At 38.2% G+C, this 20,981-nt stretch overlaps 1 protein-coding gene across 1 annotated transcript; it reads right to left on the reverse strand.

Moving 5' to 3' along the window:
• Window positions 1-13,714: 13,714 nt before the first annotated feature.
• LOC113360386 (uncharacterized mitochondrial protein AtMg00860-like) lies at window positions 13,715-14,044 on the reverse strand. The gene has a single exon (XM_026603897.1). The coding sequence runs from the start codon at window positions 14,042-14,044 to the stop codon at window positions 13,715-13,717; it is 330 nt and encodes a 109-aa protein (XP_026459682.1).
• Between the last annotated feature and the right edge of the window lie 6,937 nt (window positions 14,045-20,981).

A 20,981-nucleotide genomic window follows, 5' to 3' on the forward strand; every position in this document is an offset into this window, starting at 1 on the left:
GAGAGATATTAACTCCTCGATATACTTTTCTCTAGATTGAGTCTGACTGTCTAGTTGATTCTCTAGATAGTATATTGGAGTTAGTCCATACAGATTGCTAATCGAAATATTGGATGTGGTTGTTAGACCCCCGCTTTTTCATACTTATAGTTATGTCTCGGATTAGGATAAAATGTGTAGTTGGGCATCAGACTTCACGACGTTCATCGATTGAAGATGAAGAACTACTAAGGGGAGCTTGTAGAACTTAATCAACAAAAGGTATGTGGAGACTTTAACTTATCTATCACTCAGAAGTCTATTCTATCTCATATTGAGACAAAAGTCGTATAGCTATATAGACTTTATATTATACACATTTGATATTTCGAGCTAAGTTTAACTTGCTTACATATTTCTCGAAATATGTGTGGGTAAGCTTTCACTTTAACCAAGTTCATCTTTATTCTTGACGAAAGTCAGAAGATGATCATGTGAAAATCGCCTGGTAACATCTTACATGATTTGTGTGAGACAGTCATTTGACGAAGACTCAGAATGTTTCGTATTGATGTACTGATCACTTGAAAATTGCTTTGAAGTTAATAGTTTGTGTGCGACAGCTATTCCCGCCTTCCAAGAATGTTTCAATGATTAACATGGAGTTTAGAACGATTAACCACTGATTGGATATAACATAATATGCGTACTTGTATGCTAACTGTTGCAAGTTATTCCAAGTCTAGGAACCACTGTATGCATACCCGTATGCGTACTGGTTTGATAGTTTAAGTCCAGGAATGTAATATGCATACCCATATGCGTACAGGCTTAAAAGTTCAAGTCCGGGAATTTAACCGAGTTTGGTCATGTACGACAGTATGCGTACCCGTTCGCATACTGGCGAACCCAGACAAAGTACGGCTACTTAGGTATGCGTACCCGTTTGTATACTTGAGTGTGTTAAGTTCTAAAATCGGTTTTTTCATGAACAAATACATGTATATAATAAGGAATGAAATCTTTTGCAAGCCGTGGCTATAATGTTCATGAATTAATTCGAGTGAATCAAAATCGACTTTGCTTCAATTGGGTCTTGTATACTTCTATGAGAATACAAACAATTGAAAAACTCTAGAACTAGTTTCATTTGAGTCATTTGAACTAGTTGTGATTAAGATTAACAAGGTTGATATAAAGTGTTCAGATGGCTAACTTCGTTAACTATTGTTGAGTCAACCATGTGCACACCTTTGGGTACGGTTACTCATACCTAAATGAAGTCACATTTCATTTGTGTGTAACAAGCTAAGTTCGATCTTGGGATTGTGAAGCCAGAGACAACTATTTTCTCTGTAGTTGCGTGATATGATCTTGTTGTTTTCTATCGTGATTGAGTACTAACTTCTCTAAGATTTGCTCGAGATTTAATCTCCGATAGGTAAGATAAAAAGTAGTCACAAACATCTTCGTTTCATCGTTTGTGACTCCACGATATCTTGTTTCGCTACCGTACAATTAAGATTATTGTGAGGTGATTGATATTACTAGGTTGTTCTTCAGGAATATAAGTCCGGTGTATCAATTGGTTCCTGTGCACCTTGATTTAACAAAAAGACAGAACAAAAACTCGTAGGTATTTCTGTGGGAGACAGATTTATCTATTCAATAAACTTTTCTGTATGAGACAGATTTGTTTATCAAGTCTTCGACTTTGGGTCGTAGCAAATCTTAGTTTTGGGTGAGATCATCTAAGGGAATCAAGTGCGCAGAATCCGGCGTAGTTCAAGAGGAGTAAGGAACGCGACTGTACCTTAATCAGTGGGAGATTGGTTAGGGCTCTACATTCCATTCTGATGTTAACTTGTAGTAGGCTAGATTCTATAGCGGCTTAATACAATGTGGTGTTCAAATATGGACTAGGTCCTGGGGTTTTTCTGCATTTGCGGTTTCTTCGTTAGCAAAATTTCTGGTGTCTGTGTTATTTGTTTCCGCATTATATTTTTATATAATTGAAATATCACAGGTTGTGCGTAGTTCAATCAATTAGATAATCCCTTTGGTTGTTGATATAAATTGATTGACACTTGAACATTGGTCTTTGGTACCGTTCAAGTTATTTCTCATATTAATCTGGCTCACAGATTTCTATCTATTTGATTGCAGATTGATTTGAGAAATTGAGATATAACTCTTGGATGTATTTGTTATATCCAACAAGTTAGAGATGAATTCAACACATGACAATAACCTTCTCTTCCAAAAGGAAAGAGCCCGAGATTTGATAATTTTCTTCTTACCGAGTTAATACAACTGATTGGAAATAAATAGAACTCACCAATCCTCACTAAGTCTCTCAGCCAATCACAACGTTGATTGTTGGTTAACCTAAAAGATAAAAAAACTCAAATGACCCTCCTAATTAGACAGAAATACTGAAATGGAGTCAAAGGTCAAGAGACTAGTCACCTCTCAAGAGTTCTTGCTATAGGTACATGACAATGCACTCCCCTTTTAAGCATCCTTGTCCTCAAGGATGAAGTCAGGAAACTGCGTCTGAATGTGAGTTTTGTCCTCTCAAGTTGTATCCTAAGGTGGGGAGTTGGACCATTGTATCAAGACCTGCGAGATAGAAGCACCTGCACGCCAAGTTACTCTAGTGTCCAAAACAGCCACATGCACCAGCACAAATGCACCATTAGCATCCACCAGTGATAAAGCAGGAGAAGTAATAGAATGTTGACCAATCTTCTTTTTGAGTTATGAAACATGAAACACAGGGTGAATTCTTGAACCCACTGGCAGCTTTAGTTTATAAGCTACAACTCCTACTCTCTGAATAACTTCAAATTGGCCATAGTATTTAGAAGAGAGTTTAAAGTTTTTGAGCAAGGCTAATGAGGATTGTCAATAGGGTTGTAGCTTCAAAAATACCCAATCACCCACCACAAAGGTTCTATCAGTTCTAGATTGATCTGCAAAAAACTTTATTCTTTCCTGAGCCTTTTCTAAATCCTCTTTTATTAAGTGCAGCATATGGTCTTTGTGCTGAATATACTCTTGAACACTTGCTACTGAAGTAGTGGCATGAACAGGGAAAACCAAATGAGGTTAAGTGTATCCATATAGAGCTTGGAATGGTGTCATTTTAAGGCTTGAGTGATAATTGTTGTTAAACCACCATTCAACAAGTGCTAACCAATTTGACCAAAGTTTAGATGTGGTACCTGTCATACACCTTAAGTATTGCTCCAAGCAAGCGTTGGTTCTCTCTATCTGGCCATCTGTTTGAGGGTGGTATGCAATGATGAGCTTTAATGTGGTACCCAAGGATTTGAACAATTCCTGCCAGAAGGTACTGATGAAGATTTTGTCTCTGTCAGAGACTATGGAAGATGTAAGACCATGGAGCTTGAACATATGATGTAGAAATTCCTTAGCCACAGAGATAGCTGAGAAGGGGTGGCCAAGTGCAATAAAATGATTGTATTTAGTTAATCAGTCTACAACCACTAAAATGACAGATTTCCTATTGGAGAGTGGCAGTCCTTCAATAAAATCCATTGATATGTGTTTCCATGCAGTGTCTGGAATGGGAAGGGGTTGGAGAAGACCAGCTGGATCCAAATGGTCATATTTGTTGCATTGGAAAACATCACAGACAACTAAAAACTGCATTATATCTTGTTTCATCTTAGGCCAGTAAAAGTAGGTTTTAGCCCTGTTATAAGTACCTTGCATGCCAGAGTGACTACCCACTGCTGAACTGTGCACTGAATGGATGATAAAGTGTCTGATATTGTTGGTAGAACCAATATAAATTCTGGACTTGTATCTGATAACACCATCATGCAATGTATAATTCTTGTAAGTAGGTGTGATTAATAGTTGTGGCATGAGTAGTTGAACTATAGAGTCATCTGCATAACTACTCAGAACATCTTGATCCCATTGAGGTTGAATTACTGATAAAGCAATACAAGCAGCATCATGATGAGGTATTCTAGACAAGGCATCAACAACTCTGTTCTCCAGTCTTGTCTTGTATCTGATCTCATAGTCTAGACCCATAAGTTTCATTACCCATTTTTGTTGAAGTACAGATGTAATCTTTTACTCCATGAAAAATTTCAAACTCTGATGGTCAGTATGGATAATGAATTTTGAGTAAGATAAGTAGTGTCTCCATTTTTGCACTGCCATCACAACGGCTAGCAATTCCTTTTCATAAGTAGATAAGGATAAATATTTTGGGCCAAGTGGTTTGATAAAGAAAGAAATTGGCCCGTTGTTCTGCATTACACAACACCCACTCCTCTGGAGCAGGCATCGGTTTCAAGAACAAATGTGTTAGAGCACTGCTCGGTCGAACTCGCATGCGTTGCTATCTCAAGCATGTTTGTCAATGTTAGTGATCAAAACTATAAGTCTTGATTTCTAGTCTCTTACAGCTAAGTCTCGGACTAGGATAGTAAGTGTAGTTGAGCTCAAAGACTTCATGGCGATTCATCATACAAGTAGAAGGACTACTCAAGGAACCGGTGGAACTTCTCGACAAAAAGGTATGTGGAGACTTGAAATTATCTGTCACTCAAAAGTCTATCTATTCTATCTCCTACTCTTTGAGACAAAAGTCGTATGCTACATATATAAACTAGATCATACACATTTGGTATTTGGATCCGAGTATACCTCTCCTATCTATATCTCGAAATATGTGTTGGTAAGCTTTTCGCTTCGACCAAGTTTATCTTTACCTAGTGATGAAAGTCATGAATATTTCAATCACTTTGGAAATTGCTTTGACGAGAAATGGTGTAGCAACTATATAACGTTCTCTAAGAATGTTTCAATGATTGGAATGAGAGTTTAGATTACATAACCAATGTATTCCTTGAACCGAAGTTCTCGAACTTTGTTGATAAAGAGAACCGGAAGTATGGCAAGTGCCAAGTCTGCGAACTCAGTCCGCGAACTGCCGAAGTTCTCAAACCCGAGAATTTCTGCTGGAGTTGACAAACTACTTGCGTGAGCCAAGTACGCGAACCGGCGAAGTTCTCAAACCCGAGAATTTCTGTTGGAGTTTGTAAACTCTGTCCGGTGTCTTAAGTCCGCGAACCTAGTCTGCGAACTTGAGAAGGTTATATATCTAAAGATGATCTCTGAACTTAATCTTAAAATACTAAGGAATCCTTTTGAAAACCGTGGCTATTAAAGTTCATGAACCGATTCTTGTGAATCAAATCATCTTTGCTTCAATTGTGTCTTGTGTAGTTACATAAGATTTCCTTGCAATTGAACAACTCTCTTAACTAGTTCATTTGAGTCATTTCAACTAGTTATGGTGAACATGGTTGGTATGAAATGCTCTTATGGTTAACCTTTTTGGTAAACTATCGTTGAACCAACAATGTGCACGTCTGGGTGCGTTTTACAAACCTAGAAGCGTACAGTCATTTGTGTATGACAAGCTAAGTTTTCAATCTAACGGTTGAGAAATATTAGCTTGAATCTAAATCAGGCTTTCATCTAACGGTGGATATTTATGTCTTTGTAACTAAGGCAAAACCCTGATTTGAAAGACTATATAAGGGGACATCTAGCAACTCTGCAAAAATAATCCCCACACCTTACGTGTGCTACTAGTTTGCGTGCTAGAGTCGGTTCTCCTTTAACCTTTGGTTTTCTTCTTCTAAAACCAGTTTAACGACTTTAAGACTTTATTGGGATTGTGAAGCCAGATCGATACTACTTTTATCGTAGTTGTTTGATCTGATCTTGCATCTTCTATCGTAATAGTACAATCATATTGATTGGCTAGAGATTGTTTGATTTCTCTGATAGCGAAGATATAAAAGTAATCACAAACACATTCGGATCATTGTTTTTGAATCCACGACATCTTGTTTCGCTACCATACGATTAAGATTGTTGTGAGGTGATTGATTAATCTAGGCTGTTCTTCGGGAATATAAGACCGTATTATCAATTGGTTCCTGTTTACCTTGATTATTATCAAAATACGGAACAAAAACTTTAGGGTTTTTTTGTGGGAGACAGATTGATCCTTTGATAGACTTGTCTGTGTGAGACAGATTTTTTTATTGTTAAAGCCTGCGATTTTGGGTCGTAGCAACTCTTAGTTGTGGGTGAGATCAGCTAAGGGAATCAAGTGCGCAGTATCCTGTTGGGATCAGAGGCGTAGAAAGTACAAATGTACCTTGGATCAGTGGGAGACTGATTGGGGTTCAACTATAGTCCAGTCTGAAGTTAGCTCGGAGTAGGCTAGTGTCTGTAGCGGCTTAATACAGTGTGTATTCAATCTGGACTAGGTCCCGGGGGTTTTCTGCATTTGCGGTTTCCTTGTTAACAAAATTTCTGGTGTCTGTGTTATTTCAGTTTCTGCATTATATTGTTTATCTTTATAATTGAAATAATACAGGTTGTGCTTATAGATCATCAATTGGTATAATCCAACCTTTGGTTGTTTGATTGTCATTGATTGATCCTTGGACATTGGTCTTTGGTACCGTCCAAGTTATTCCTTGTGTTTGATTAAGACTCGCTGATTTTTATTAGCTTGAGTAAATCAAAATAAGAGATAGATATTAACTCCTTGAGATACTTTTACCTAGATTGAGTCTGACTGTCTAGTTGATTCTCTAGAAAGTATTTCGGAGTTAGTCCATACAGATTGCTAAGAGAAATATTGGGTGGTGTTGTTAGACCCCCGCTTTTTCAATTGGTATCAGAGCAGGCAAACACGTTTAAAACCTTACAAGTTTGTGTTTGTAGCGATCTGACTCTATGGACAAGAGTACTATCTATGATAAACCTATCACCAGAAATAAAGGTTCTATCTCGTCTAACTCTATTAAAGATAAAGGTTCTACAATCTCGAATATAGATGAACCCTTTGTACTGACGAGACAGACTAACACTGACACGTGCATTCCCGGTTATCCTTCAAATGAGAGTCTATCCATTAATGAACGGGATTCAGCTGAAGAGAGTGAGTTGAGTCTAAATATTGTTAGAATCCAAGCTGATAGATTCAATCGGTTAAAGCATCATGTCAAAGTTCTACTTGGTGTAATAAGAGATTGAAAATCCAAAGGAAATACTGAAGTTCGTTCTTCGTGCACATCTCTTGAAGCTAGCCTTAGAATAGATGCCTTGGAAATTTAACATCACTTGAGTAAACTCTCTATTCAAGGATGCTCAAAGCAATCCAATATGCCAAGTACTTCTGACACAACTAAAGATGGTGCATGCTCGGAAGTAAAAATGGAAGTCCCTTCGAGTAAAACAGATGTGCCTGAAGTTACCATCACTCAAGGATGTTTCACATCAAATGAAGGGAAGAAATCTTCTAATGATGATATTAAGACCATACAATCTAATCATTCTGGAGATCAGAAAGTATATCTTGTCTGTGAGACAAAGAGGTCTATTAAACAAAAGGGAACCTCTAGGTTGAAGAAAAACTCCTTGGTTCAACTTCAACACACCTTAGATTTAATTCTTAAAGGTGTAACTGACATTCGTATGACGAAACCAATTGGTTTTCGTACCTACCCTGTGTATGTTACCAGGAAAGTCAGTTCAATGAGTTCCTCAAACACTCAAGAATAAAACAGACGTCTTAATAAACATCGTCTAAAGAAAGATCGTGTCATGGTCTCTGGAAATAACGCTGTCCCTGATGAGAAATGAAGTTCAGAAGAAAGAAGAAAAATTATTGAAATGAGAGATAATCAGAAAAGGATAATTGAAGAATTCATCAACAGGTTGTCTTCCTCCTCAAACCAAAATTCTTCTGGTAAGAACTCAAACTATGTCTCGTATTTTGATGACAGTAAGTTTTATGATAATTTCTCACATCAAAAGGGATCCCTCTCTAGATTCAGGAGGAAAAACAGACTTGACCATAAACACAAGTCTCTTGTGAGCGTGTAGCTCATACTTGTGCTAATTAATCACAAGGTTTAAAGAGCTTACTCATAAAAATCCTTGTGAGTAAGATGTGTTAATAATTAGGTATACTTTTGGTTTTTGCATCTGTTAAGTTGAACTAATTTCTTATCGTCCATAACTAAACTTTTGTTTACAGACCTGCAATACTTAAAGTATTAGTTTTTGTCTAAAACGTGTTGTTTCGTCTGTTTTTTTGTTAGTCCTTGCTACAACCTCTCTGAAATTATTTTCTGTTGATTGTTGAGTGTTTGTTTGGTTGTATGTAAACGTGTTTGGGCTATATTTTATGGGGTAAATGTTGTAATCGAACGGATACATGTTCTGGCACGGGTCAACTGTTTTCAACCCTAAAATCCCCTTCTCAGAAAACCCTTATATACTCACCTATTGAGTTACAAACGTCACGTACGCATACTCTAGGTTGATTTCTGGGTTTTCAAGAATGTCTTCTTCTTCATCTTGCTATGGTGGTTTTGCAAGAGGATTCCTTGGCGAAAGTTTTGTTGAGTCCAAGAAGAATAGAACCCTTGTAGATGAAGATCATCCGAATGCTTCATGTTACTTTTCCTATGTTCATGAGGATGTTGAAAAAGATGATATGATTTCTGCTGAAGTTGTTCATGACTTTCTTAAGTACTTTGGGGAAGCAAAACAACAGCTTGTCGATACTCTAAAAGGTCTTGATGTGTTAAAAACTGAGTTGGAAAAGGTTGTCTCTGAACTTGGTCTCATAAAGTCTCACATCAATGATCTTCGCAAAGAGAATCATCTCTCCGATGTTGCAATGAATGTTGTTGATCACAAGCTCGAAGACCCGTTGTCTCGTGGGGATTCTGAACCGTCCACATAATCGTAGTTCGTGTTCAGAATAGCAATGGAGTCTGTTTTCCTTTAGCTTGTTTTAATTGTTGCCTAGTATGTCTTCTTTTTGGTTTAGTTGGACGAATAACTAGTGCTTGAATAACAATGATTGTGACTACACATAGCTATTAGGTTTTTTGGTATAAAATTCTAAAAATATTTGGAGGATGATGTTTTTGCAGTATTTAATCTTTATGATTCTTTATATTGCAATTTGATATGGGATATTGGTGCTTACGTCCGTGAACTATGTTGTCCCATATTTTGTCAAAAGTAAAGTCGTTCATGATCGGTATTCATTTATTGGTTTAAGAATGAATAGACTTTTGACAAATACAAAAGTTAAGCCTATATTGTCAATCTTTGACGGAAGATAGGTTAAAATCTTTTGTATCCAAGGATTATTGCTATTGTATATGCTTGTGCAAAATAATGAATCCTTGTGTATTCCACGGTATTGATCTTCATTGATCCATCCTTTTTGTATTACCGTGAGGCTCCGTAATGTGTCTTATGTTGAGCACGATACGACAAAGTTGATTATTTTTGATCAGCCTTGTTGGTTGTTCCGTAAGATACTTTATGTTGAGCATATTAGAACCAAATTAATCATCTTGTTGGTTATTTAGTTATTACTCCACAAGTTTCTCCTGTGTTGAGTATATGAACGATTAAGCCAATCACTCTCTTGTATGGTTAACTTAGTCGTTGCTCCGTAAGCTTACTTATGTTGAGCACAATGAATTAAACTGATCACTTTTGTGTTTATTTTGATTATGTATTCCGATTAAACTAATCATGGGTTTACTTATGATTAATTTGATTGAGTTTTGGATATAAATACCATTCTCATGGTTTTGGTGTCCAATAAAAATCCTTTTTTTCTCTTGAAATTAAGGTCGCTCGTTATTGTTCTTTCGGGAATGACATCAAATGGGGGAGAGTTCTTTTGAACTTGTGCTTAATGGTCATATTTTGAGGGTGTGCGGTTGTGGAATTTTAGAGGGGTTATCTTGTATCTTTAAACTCCTTGATGAATGATGTTAGCTTTGGCTATATGATTGCATCTAAATAAGATGATGTGTGTTTCTTTCTCTCAGTCATGAAATGTCTCTTAAAGAAATTTCATTATGAACCCGTTCTTGTACCTTTGCCAATTTTATTGACAAAAAGGGGGAGAATTAATATGTAGTTCACACTACAAATACATATGGTTTTCGGATCATTATGTAAGGGGGAGTGGTTTTCATGTGAGATGGAGTATTGACTAAGGGGGAGTGATACATATCACCATAGTATTATTGTTGAAGTTGTGATACAATTGAGCTTTGACACTGTGTAATAATACTATGACACCGTATAACAATGATCGAGACTGATGCTTTCTCATTGTTATAGCTACGGATCTTGAACAACGATGGTGCTAAACTTACAACCTTTGGGATCATTGGAGTACTTGGAAGTGACGAAGATTTCGAGGAATGTTGAAGATTAGACATGTGGAATAGGAGATACTAAAGTTTCATTATCTTTTTTGTATTCAATATATATTGATATTTTGTCACTAAAATTGACAAAGGGGGAGATTGTTAGAGCACTGCTCGGTCGAACTCGCATCCGTTGCTATCTCAAGCATGTTTGTCAATGTTAGTGATCAAAACTATAAGTCTTGATTTCTAGTCTCTTATAGCTAAGTCTCGGACTAGGATAGTAAGTGTAGTTGAGCTCAAGGACTTCATGGAAATTCATCATACAAGTAGAAAGAATACTCAAGGAACCGGTGGAACTTCTCGACAAAAAGGTATGTGGAGACTTGAACTTATCTGTCACTCAAAAGTATATCTATTCTATATACTACTCTTTGAGACAAAAGTCGTATGCTATATATATGGACTAGATCATACACATTTGGTATTTCGAGCCGAGTATACCTCGCCTATCTATATCTCGAAATATGTGTTGGTAATGTTTTCGCTTCGACCAAGTTTATATTTACCTAGTGACGAAAGTCATGAATGTTTCAATCACTTTGGAAATTGCTTTGACGAGAAATGGTGTAACAAATGTATAACGTCCTCTAAGAATGTTTCAATGATTGGAATGAGATTTTAGATTACATAACCAATGTATTCCTTGAACCGAAGTTCTCGAACTTTTTTGATCAAGAGAACCGGAAGTATGGAAAGTGTCAAGTCCACGAACTCAGTCCGCGAACTGTCGAAGTTATCAAACCCGAGAATTTCTGCTGGAGTTGACAAACAACTTGCGTGAGACAAGTTCGCGAACCAGCGAAGTTCTCAAACCCGAGAATTTCTTCTGGAGTTTATAAACTCTGTCCGGTGTCTTAAGTCCGCGAACCTAGTCTGCGAACTTGAGAAGGTTATATATCTAAAGATGATTTCTGAACTTAATCTTAAAAGACTAAGGAATGTTTTTGAAAATCGTGGCTATTAAAGTTCATGAACTGATTCTTGTGAATCAAATCATCTTTGCTTCAATTGTGTCTTGTGTAGTTACATAAGATTTCCTTGCAATTGAACAACTCTCTTAACTAGTTCATTTGAGTCATTTGAACTAGTTACGGTGAAGAAGAACATGGTTGGTATGAAATGCTCTTATGGTAAACCTTTTTGGTAAACTATTGTTGAACCAACAATGTACACGTTTGGGTGCGGTTTACAAACCTAGAAGCGTACAGTCATTTGTATATGACAAGCTAAGTTTTCGATCTAACGGTTGAGAAACATTAGCTTGAATCTAAATAAGGTTTTCATCTAACGGTGGATATTGATTTCTTTGTGAATACCAATATTCTGTGGAGCACGTGTCACGATCTTAGTGGCCGCATATATACCTAACTGTGTAGCCTTCGCTAAACAGAGAAGCCTGAGTAACAAGGGATACCTCCACAGATCTACTTTATCTCATCCCAAGAAAGAATGCGTGAACGGTCAAGATAAGGAAGGAAAAAGCCTAGTCTATATAGAGTCAGCTGGCGAGGGGACAGAGGTAGATGACGCATCCAATCAACATTAAATGCTCAAATCTCTTATATACACGCATGAATCTAGGCACGTGGAGAGAGAAAGCGTGGCAGAACCCGATTGGCGGAAGCTGGTGGTGAACGAAGGTACAACCTGTACTAAGGTTGGGTAGTTCCCGAAGGAACGTGGGCCAGATGAGGTGGAGAAATATAACTGGAGAGAATACGTGGTGGACGGAGGTACCATTGGTACGAAAGGTATATCAGTAAATGATGGACCCAGAGGCAGCAAAGATATACATGGAGCAAGAGGGGCTATAAATATAAAGCTTCACCAATAAACTAAAGGCATTCAATATCTAGGAGAGAAGATCTAGTCTTAAGCTTATGCCTCTTTAATGTTTAGAACTTAAGTATTTACTTCCACTTGAGTTCTCTCTATTACTTTTGGAAGCATTTAAGATCTTTGTAACCACCACAACTTAATACAGAAACAAGCGCTCATTACTCCTTGGATGTAGACAAATGTCGAACCACGTAAATCTCTTGTGTCTCATGATAACTTAGAAGCTTTTACATTATACGTGTGTTCTTCGTTGTTATTATGATCTTAGATATCATTTATTACTTGGCAATATCGGTTCAACGGAGGTATCAATACTACTTAGTATCAAATCCTCAGAGCTGTATACATTACGTAGACTACGGGAAAACAAGTAGTCACATGCTTTGTAACTAAGGAAAAACCCTGATTTGAAAGACTATATAAGGGGACATCTAGCAACTCTGCAAAACTAATCCCCACACCTTACTGTGCTACTAGTTTGCGTGCTAGAGTCGGTTCTCCTTTAACCTTTGGTTTTCTTCTTCTAAAACCAGGTTAGCGACTTGAAGACTTCATTGGGATTGTGAAGCCAGACCGATACTACTTTTATCGTAGTTGTGTGATCTGATCTTGCATCTTCTATCGTAATAGTACAATCATATTGATTGGCTAGAGATTGTTTGATTTCTCCGATAGGCAGGATATAAAAGTAATCACAAATACCTTTGTCTCATTGTTTGTGATTCCACGACATCTTGTTTCGCTACCATACGATTAAGATTGTTGTGAGGTGATTGATTAATTTAGGCTGTTCTTCGGGAATATAAGACCGGATTATCAATTGGTTCATGTTCACCTTGATTATTATCAAAAGACGGAACAAAAACTTTAGGGTTTTTCTGTGGGAGACAGATTGATCCTTTGATAGACTTGTCTGTGTGAGACAGATTTGTTTATTGTTAAAGCCTGCGATTTTGGGTCGTAGCAACTCTTAGTTGTGGGTGAGATCAGCTAAGGGAATCAAATGCGCAGTATCCTGCTGGGATCAGAGGCGTAGGGAGTACAACTGTACCTTGGATCAGTGGGAGACTGATTGGGGTTCAACTATAGTCCAGTCCGAAGTTAGCTTGGAGTAGGATAGTGTCTGTAGCGGCTTAATACAGTGTGTATTCAATCTAGACTAGGTCCAGGGGGTTTTCTGCATTTGTCGTTTCCTCGTTAACAAAATTTCTAGTGTTTGTGTTATTTCAGTTTCCGCATATATTGTTTATCTTTATAATTGAAATAATATAGGTTGTGCGTATAGATCATCAATTGGTATAATCCAACCTTTGGTTGTTTGATTGTCATTTATTGATCCTTGGGCATTGGTATTTGGTACCGTCCAAGTTATTCCTTGTGTTTGATTAAAACTCGTTGATTTCTATTAGCTTGAGTAAATCAAATCAAGAGAGAGATATTAACTCCTTGAGATACTTTTACCTAGATTGAGTCTGACTGTCTAGTTGATTCTATAGAAAGTATTTCGGAGTTAGTCCATACAGATTGCTAAGCGAAATATTGGGTGGTGTTGTTAGACCCCCGCTTTTTCAAAATGGTAATGAAAAATTTGGTAATGCCAAAAATGGAGCAGTAGTCATAACCTGTTTGAGTGTCACAAAGGCTTGTAATATAGCAGAAGACCAAGTGAAGGAATCATTTTTTAGCATGTATGTGAGAGGCTTGCTAATAGTGCCATATCCTTTAATAAATCTTCTATGATACCCAGTGAGACCCAAAAACCCACTCAGCTGCTTCAAATTTGAGGGTTGAGGCCAATTCTGCATAGCAGCACTTTTCTCGGGATCAGCAGCAACATCAGAAGTAATCAGATGACCGAGATATTCTAGTTGTGGTTGAGAAAAACAGCATTTACTCATTGTAGATGGGGAAAAACGATTTGTTGGTTTTTAAGGAATTGAGGAGACGACCGTACGGAGGAGACTCCTCGAACCGAGCGAAATGTTAAACCTCACACAGATGCACCACTTCAAAGGGGGTGCTTTAGATTCGAGAGATCAATATGTAGTACTCCGGCCTAAATCAAGACAATGACCGTTCCAGAGTAAATTCAGTCACAAGAGAGGATGGGTTGATCTGCAGGAGAGAAGCTGGGAAATGTGTGGAATCAATGATAATCAAAGATTGTGGGTGTGTGAATTCTGAATACGATAAGCTCTGAGTGATTGAAATTGCTCAATTGAGAGTAGTTGCTCAATTGATGAGTTGATGATCTCGTGTTGTCGATGAGACGTGGGATTGATGATGCTGATTCAATCATGATTCAGAGACTTATTTATATTGCTGGAATTGTAGACACCATGATTCCATGAAGTGTGACAGTTGATGTAATCAAGGAGTGGGGAAGTGGGGATCGTGTTTGAAACCAGTTGCTCAACGTGTGGAGACTTGGTCATTTTCCACCCACTACCTCGTGAATTCCTTCAACTGATTGCACGACTTGCTCACATTCCATCATGTGTTTGAACACACGTATCGTAGACCGCCAGACCAAAACCCTAAGTGATATCCCCCCAAGTGACACGATTGACGTCTCGTGGTTTGTTAGTCAATTGATGACTTCGTGGTTTGATGGGACGATGAGTCCATGTAGTTGCTGAGTGTCGAACATGATGTTCTGAAACTCATGAATTGAACATGTCATGAGACAGAGGTATAGTTCTTACGATGAAGTGAGCAATTATTGCTCATTCGGTGGATCGTTGAATATTGATTGTTGAACCAATATTCCTTGGTTTGAACAAATATTTATCATTTGAGCAAGTGTTGCTCATGTGATGAATTGTTGAATATTAGATCGTCTGAGCATGTGTTGCTCGTCTGATGGATTATTGGCAACGTACCAAAAATATTAATTAGAATACTGGTCGTTGAACCCAGCATAATTAATATAATTAATGACCATGAGGTCGTCGTAAAATTATTAAGGTTAGAATCTGGAATGATGATCCTTGGATTCAGAAACCCTAATTTGATCAATTGATGATCAATCCATGGTTCGTCAGAATTTCAACCATGGGACGAAGGAGGGAGCGACTACATGGGACCGTGGATCAACCATGTAGTATCCATATGCTCACGTGAGCAAATACGAAGAACTCCTGAAGAGTTGACGATTTGTTGGTGGAAGAATGATTAAATGTTGGCTTTATCATTTATTCAAAAATGCTCGTCTGAGCCTTAGGTGAGAAAACCTAATTAATTATGACAAGGAAAGGGACCGACCATGGAGTCATGAAACCGGCCCTGGGTTGTCCCGTGACCGCCTGACGATCACTTCATGAAAATCCAAAGTGTTTGGAAGAGTTTTGGACCTAATACGAGCAATTGTGCAAATTAGGTCAAAACTGTGAAAATTGATGGGACCGGCTTCCGTGAGCCAAAGAGACAATCTTGGTCGGTCAAGATGGCGTGCTCGTGTTCCCAAGGCGTCTGCGTCTCAGTCCTGAGAATTTTGATATTTTCTGGCGTGCAATTGAGCATCCATTCGAGAAAATATGCCAAAATTAGGGTTTCGACGAAACTGAGGAAAACACCATGAAATGATGAAAAATAATTATAAAATAAGGAATGAGGAGGCGTGGGACCGCTGTGGTCAAGGCATGGTCGGCCTATTGTGACCACGGTCCCGTGGTGCCTTTTCCTTAGTTTTATAATATTTTGATGATTTTATGAAAAATTCATGAATTTTGAGAAATTTGATGAATTTAGGGAGTTTCCATGAATTGAAGGAGTTTTCATGAGTTCAAGGAAGCAAAAAATATTAAAATAAAAACAAGGGCGTGTGGGACCGTGGAAGGCATGGTCGGCCGGCTAGGGCCCGGTCCCACGAGTTTCCCTAATTTTTTAATATTTTTAGGTATTTTGATGATTTGAGGGAATTTTTTCTAATTTGAGAGAAATACCATGAAATCAAGGAATTTGATGAATTCAAGGAAAACTAATAATAAAATAATAAAACAAAGGGGCGTGTGGGACCGGTTAGGGCATGGCCGGCCGGCCAAGGCCCGGTCCCACAAGTTTTCATAATTTATTTTATTTTATTATTATTTGATGATTTGTGCAAAAATACCATGAAATCAAGGAGTTTTTCATGAAATTAGAGAAATAATAATAAAATAATAAGGAACCGTGGTGTGTGGGGCCAGTTGGGACCAAGGCATGGCTGGTTGGCCAATGGTCACCCCCCACACTCCTTTCCTTAATTTTATATTATTTTTTTATGGATTTATGGAAGTACCATGAAACCGAGGAGTTTCCTCGAGACGAAGGAGATTTGATAAAATGAGAGAATTTTCATCAAATCATGGAAAATAATAAAAATGCATTAAAAATATAAAACTGACGTGGGATTGACCACGACACGTTCGGTCGGTCGTGTGTCCGTGCTCCCAGCACCCTGGTCAATATTTTTAATTATTTATTATTTTCTTCTCTATTTTGTATAGGTTCATCGTTTCGTTGTATTTTTGAAATACTCGTTTGTGCGGTGACTGTTAGTGTATCATCGTTGAATACACCTTCACCATTTGAATCGGGGCTTACTTAGAGGTAGCTCAGACGCCCGGTTGTTGATTATTTATTACTAATTGTGGAATTCAGTGGAGAATAGTTCACAAAACTGAGTAATAAGATGTTTATTATTAATTCATAGGATCAGCTGAGGATTCGACTACGAATTCAATATAATAAAGTGAGCATTACCATTCCATGGGATCGTAGATTCAACCATAGAATCGGAGTAATTAAGATTTATCTATTACCATTTATGAGACCAGTTGTGGATTCGATCATGAAATCGGAGTAATGGGATAATATAGTTATTACTATTCCATGAGATCAAGTCGTGGATTCGATCATAGAATCAGAACAATCATTATTGCCATTCCATGGGACCAGTCGTGGATTCGACCATGGAATAGGAGCAATTGTAATTAGGAATAATTAACTTTGTGGCTCTATACTAGCAGAGAAAGCTGTCTAGGAGCATTGATTATCCCAATATGATCTTGTCGGTAAGTCATATCCTTTATATGGTCAGGGTAAACTCGTTGTTTGTTCCTGAAGACGTTATCACTCTATACTAGCAGAGCAAGCTGTCTAGGAGCCGTCCATCACGTGATGCTATATAGAAATAATCACTGAAAGTATTCAGTATTCATAAGATATGTCGTTTTCCAGTCGTGAGACTACATATCCACATGTACTCTGAGAGAAGGTACTCTCCGTTGCGATTTCTACGAGAGTCCCGTGTCTCGATACTCGCGTCTGATTGCTGAATCAGAGCTTCGTATAATTATGAGTTTGCGAATTTAGCCTTTGTCGAAAATCCACAATCTACATTAAGTCCCCTTCTTACTGAGGAAAGCTGTGTTCCTCAGTCAGCATTAAATGGTGATTTTCCGGCCATAAATAATAATACCAGTAATTGAACTTAGTCGTAAGTTGAGATGTTACCGGATTTAGAGAGCATGAGCAAGCCACGACTTGATGAAGGATTCAATGTCATGATTGGAGCGTCGTTTGATGAGCATAAATTGGTGTTGAATCGTTGGTTTGGACGACGAGTCCGTGGTCGGTTAGGATTCGCGGGTCGGGCCCAATAAGGAAATCCTTAGAAAATTAGGTTTTGGAAATAAAATTGTAATAAAAGGGATGAATCCTTTTTTTTTAAATTATTTTCCTCACACACCCGACCAGCCCCTTCATCACCTTCACAGCCAGGTAAGGAGAGTTTTTTCCGCCAGAGCCGATCGCGCTGACCGTTGCCCCTACCGCCAGCCAAAAGGAATCACTCCACCGTTCCAGTTTCCGGCCCACCAGGTGAGCGCTTTTTTTTTTTTTGATGTTTTGATATTGTTTACATGATTTCATGAAGTGATCATGTTAAATATACATGTGTATACAATGTGTGAGTTTTATGAAAACCCTCGTTTTTTGAAAACGTATGTTCGTTCGATCGTTAGTTTTGCAAACTAACTATAATCCCTGATTTAGGAGAGATTTTTTTTAATGAACCTAGGTTCAGTGATAAAACTTAGTTATGAGCTTTCATGTGTACCAAGGTTTATCATAAAAGAAGTGAATTTTCATGAAATCGGAATAATCCTTCGTTTTAAAGACAAATAACGATGACACGAAGGAAAATATGTATGATGAACTTGTGTCCAGTGATAAAATTTTGCTTATGAGCTTTCATGTAAATACAAAACTTTATCATATGTATGAGATGTGAGCTTTCACAATATTTTTTGAAATAAACCTTCGTTTTAAAGACAAATAATGACGATACGAAGGAAAAATAGTTTTTTTTTATATATATATATGCCGTGACATATATTGTGCAAATATGATGATATTTTATTTGCATGAGTTTGTTTTCATTAGATAAAATCTTGAGAATTTATGTATGCAAGTTGCATTAATTGTGTTTTTTCGAAAAATCAAAACGTGGGTTTTGAGGAACTTCGAAGATAGACAATATTTATGATGAATATTTATTGTTATGAACTTCATAGGTCAGTTGTGTGAATGTTCACATTATGAAAATTGTGTCCGTGATTTCATGAAAATCAGTTTCGAAATTAATAAAGTTTCGTTCGTTTTTTGCAGTTTTCGAAGAGACGAACGATTTTGAGGTGTTAACTCTAGCATTACTATCACTATTGTTAGTGGAAGTATAAAAGGTAAGAGTTAAGAGTTACCATTTTTTGCTGATGTTGGTTTGTTTACATAGTAGTAGTAATCTTTGATCTTCCGGTTCCAGAAAATGTCGACCAACAATAACACAATTACGATTACTGGTATTCCTCTTCTTCCTCTGGCTCTTCTGATGAGGATTCCGACGCTCCTGTAGAAATCGAAAAGGCTAGGGTTACCCAGGAAGGGGCGAAGCCTAATGTTCCTTGGGTGAGCGAAGAGTCTCTTTTGCTGAACTCGAAAAGAAAAGAGCTGAAGACAAAAAGGAGGATGCCCGTCAACGTGAAAAAGATCGCACCCGGCGTAAGAGACAGAGGGTTGAGGAGAAGCGTCAATTCTTGGATGGGGTGCCTTCTGATTCTGATGCTGATGCTTCTGAAGGAGAGATCACATGGGAACCATCCGAGCGTTACATTAAGCCTGATCGATATGAAAGAGAGCATCAGAGGACGATGAAGAAAATTGAAGCTGAGCAGAAGATAACTCGGATTCAGATGATGATGTTATCTTCCGTCCACCGGACTTCACCAATGATCCTGACAGTGACTCTGAAGAAGATGATTCCGAGAAGGACAGTGACGATGAAGCTGACAATTCGGATGAGTCCGACGAGTAGTTTTACTTCCATCTTCTTTAGACGTTAGAGCATTCCCTTTTTAGTCTTCATAGTGGATATCTTTCTTTTGACTGTTTAAACGACTTTACTTCAATTAGACTTTTCTTCTGAATGATGAACATTTTGTTAACGTCGATTTCTTCTAATCCATGACATGGACCAATGTCCATATATCCAAATTCATCATGACTTGTCGATTTTCATGAGAAGTAACATAACACACTGAGAATTCATGACGTGTACAAGGCCGCGTGGCCTATCCTTTGACCCGTGATGTTCAGTCCCCAGTGTGTTATTTTCCTCCGCGTCTTCGGTATCGATCTTTGAAGCCTAGGGTTTCAGTGAAACTCGTAACTGAGTTGACTATATGACTATCGCCTGATATATATATATCTTCAAGACTCCAAATCTATGATCCACGCAAATATTTCTTCCATTCCTGAGTCAGTTTCATCGTGCAGAGAAGTTTTGATCCTACCCTCTTGCCGTCATGTCGAGCAATAGCATTTCTTCTCAAGATGATCTTCAGTCGAAGCGTGAAATAGCAACGTCTATCTCAGTAAGTTGTACACTTCTTCTTCTTCTCCTTTCTTGTCTCTGTTCAATCGAGATTGTTGATCACAAGAGAATGATTTGTCGTAGGACTGTAAGAAGAATGCTACTCCTCATAATGCAAGGCCTAAGCGGACTGTTAGAGCTCCTGCCCGGTATGGATCGGCTCGTGCTGAAGCTGGATCGTCTGTAAGTAAACCTATGACTCTTGAGATTGTACTGAGTCCCGGGATTAACACTCCTTCGTTTCATCGTAGGCGGATGTCCGTGTCGTCGTCGATGCTAGACGAAGAAAGAGTGGAAAGTCCGTGACCGTGGTTGAGGTTGAGGAAAGCAGTAACCAGGCATGTGAAGATTCTGTAGGATCCGTGGAGACCGGAGACGGTCCATGCTCGTGAATACCCAACCGCTGGACTTTTATTCGAAGCCCCATTGATTAATACCTTCCCAGACAATGAAATGGTCGGCGGATTCGTGATTCCCAAATGTCATGCGTCTCTGTACACCAAGATCTGGAAGAAGTATGGTCACATTGCTACCACAGAAGTGTGGAAAGGTTTTCTTCCAACCCTTTTAACCACGGTAGCGGGGCTATTGCCGATCATCGAGGAAATGAATCAGATGCACTTGCGAGACGTCAAAAACCATGAACTGCACCAATGGGATGAAATGATCTCGAATTGTGAGATATTGCGATTCAATGTAAGCTGGCTCCGTCGTCGTCTTGAGATAATCAAGGTTCATAAGGCGGCAGAGGCTGCTGATGCAATTTCCATGAATGCAGCTTTACTGGATGAGGAGAGGATACTGGCTCTGGAGTCAGCAAGGGTTGAGAAAGCGGTCGAAGACTTGAAGGCAAAGACCAAGATTTTTCAGAAGAAGCTTGACGAGGCTTCTTACAGGGATTATCCGTTGCTGTGGTTTGCTCT

This window comes from Papaver somniferum, chromosome 3, assembly GCF_003573695.1.
Source record: "Papaver somniferum cultivar HN1 chromosome 3, ASM357369v1, whole genome shotgun sequence".
NCBI lineage: Eukaryota > Viridiplantae > Streptophyta > Magnoliopsida > Ranunculales > Papaveraceae > Papaver > Papaver somniferum.

Excerpts from the sequence above, each read along its gene's own strand:
- LOC113360386 (XM_026603897.1), bottom strand. The coding sequence starts at position 14,044 with ATGAGTAAATGCTGTTTTTCTCAACCACAACTAGAATATCTCGGTCAT.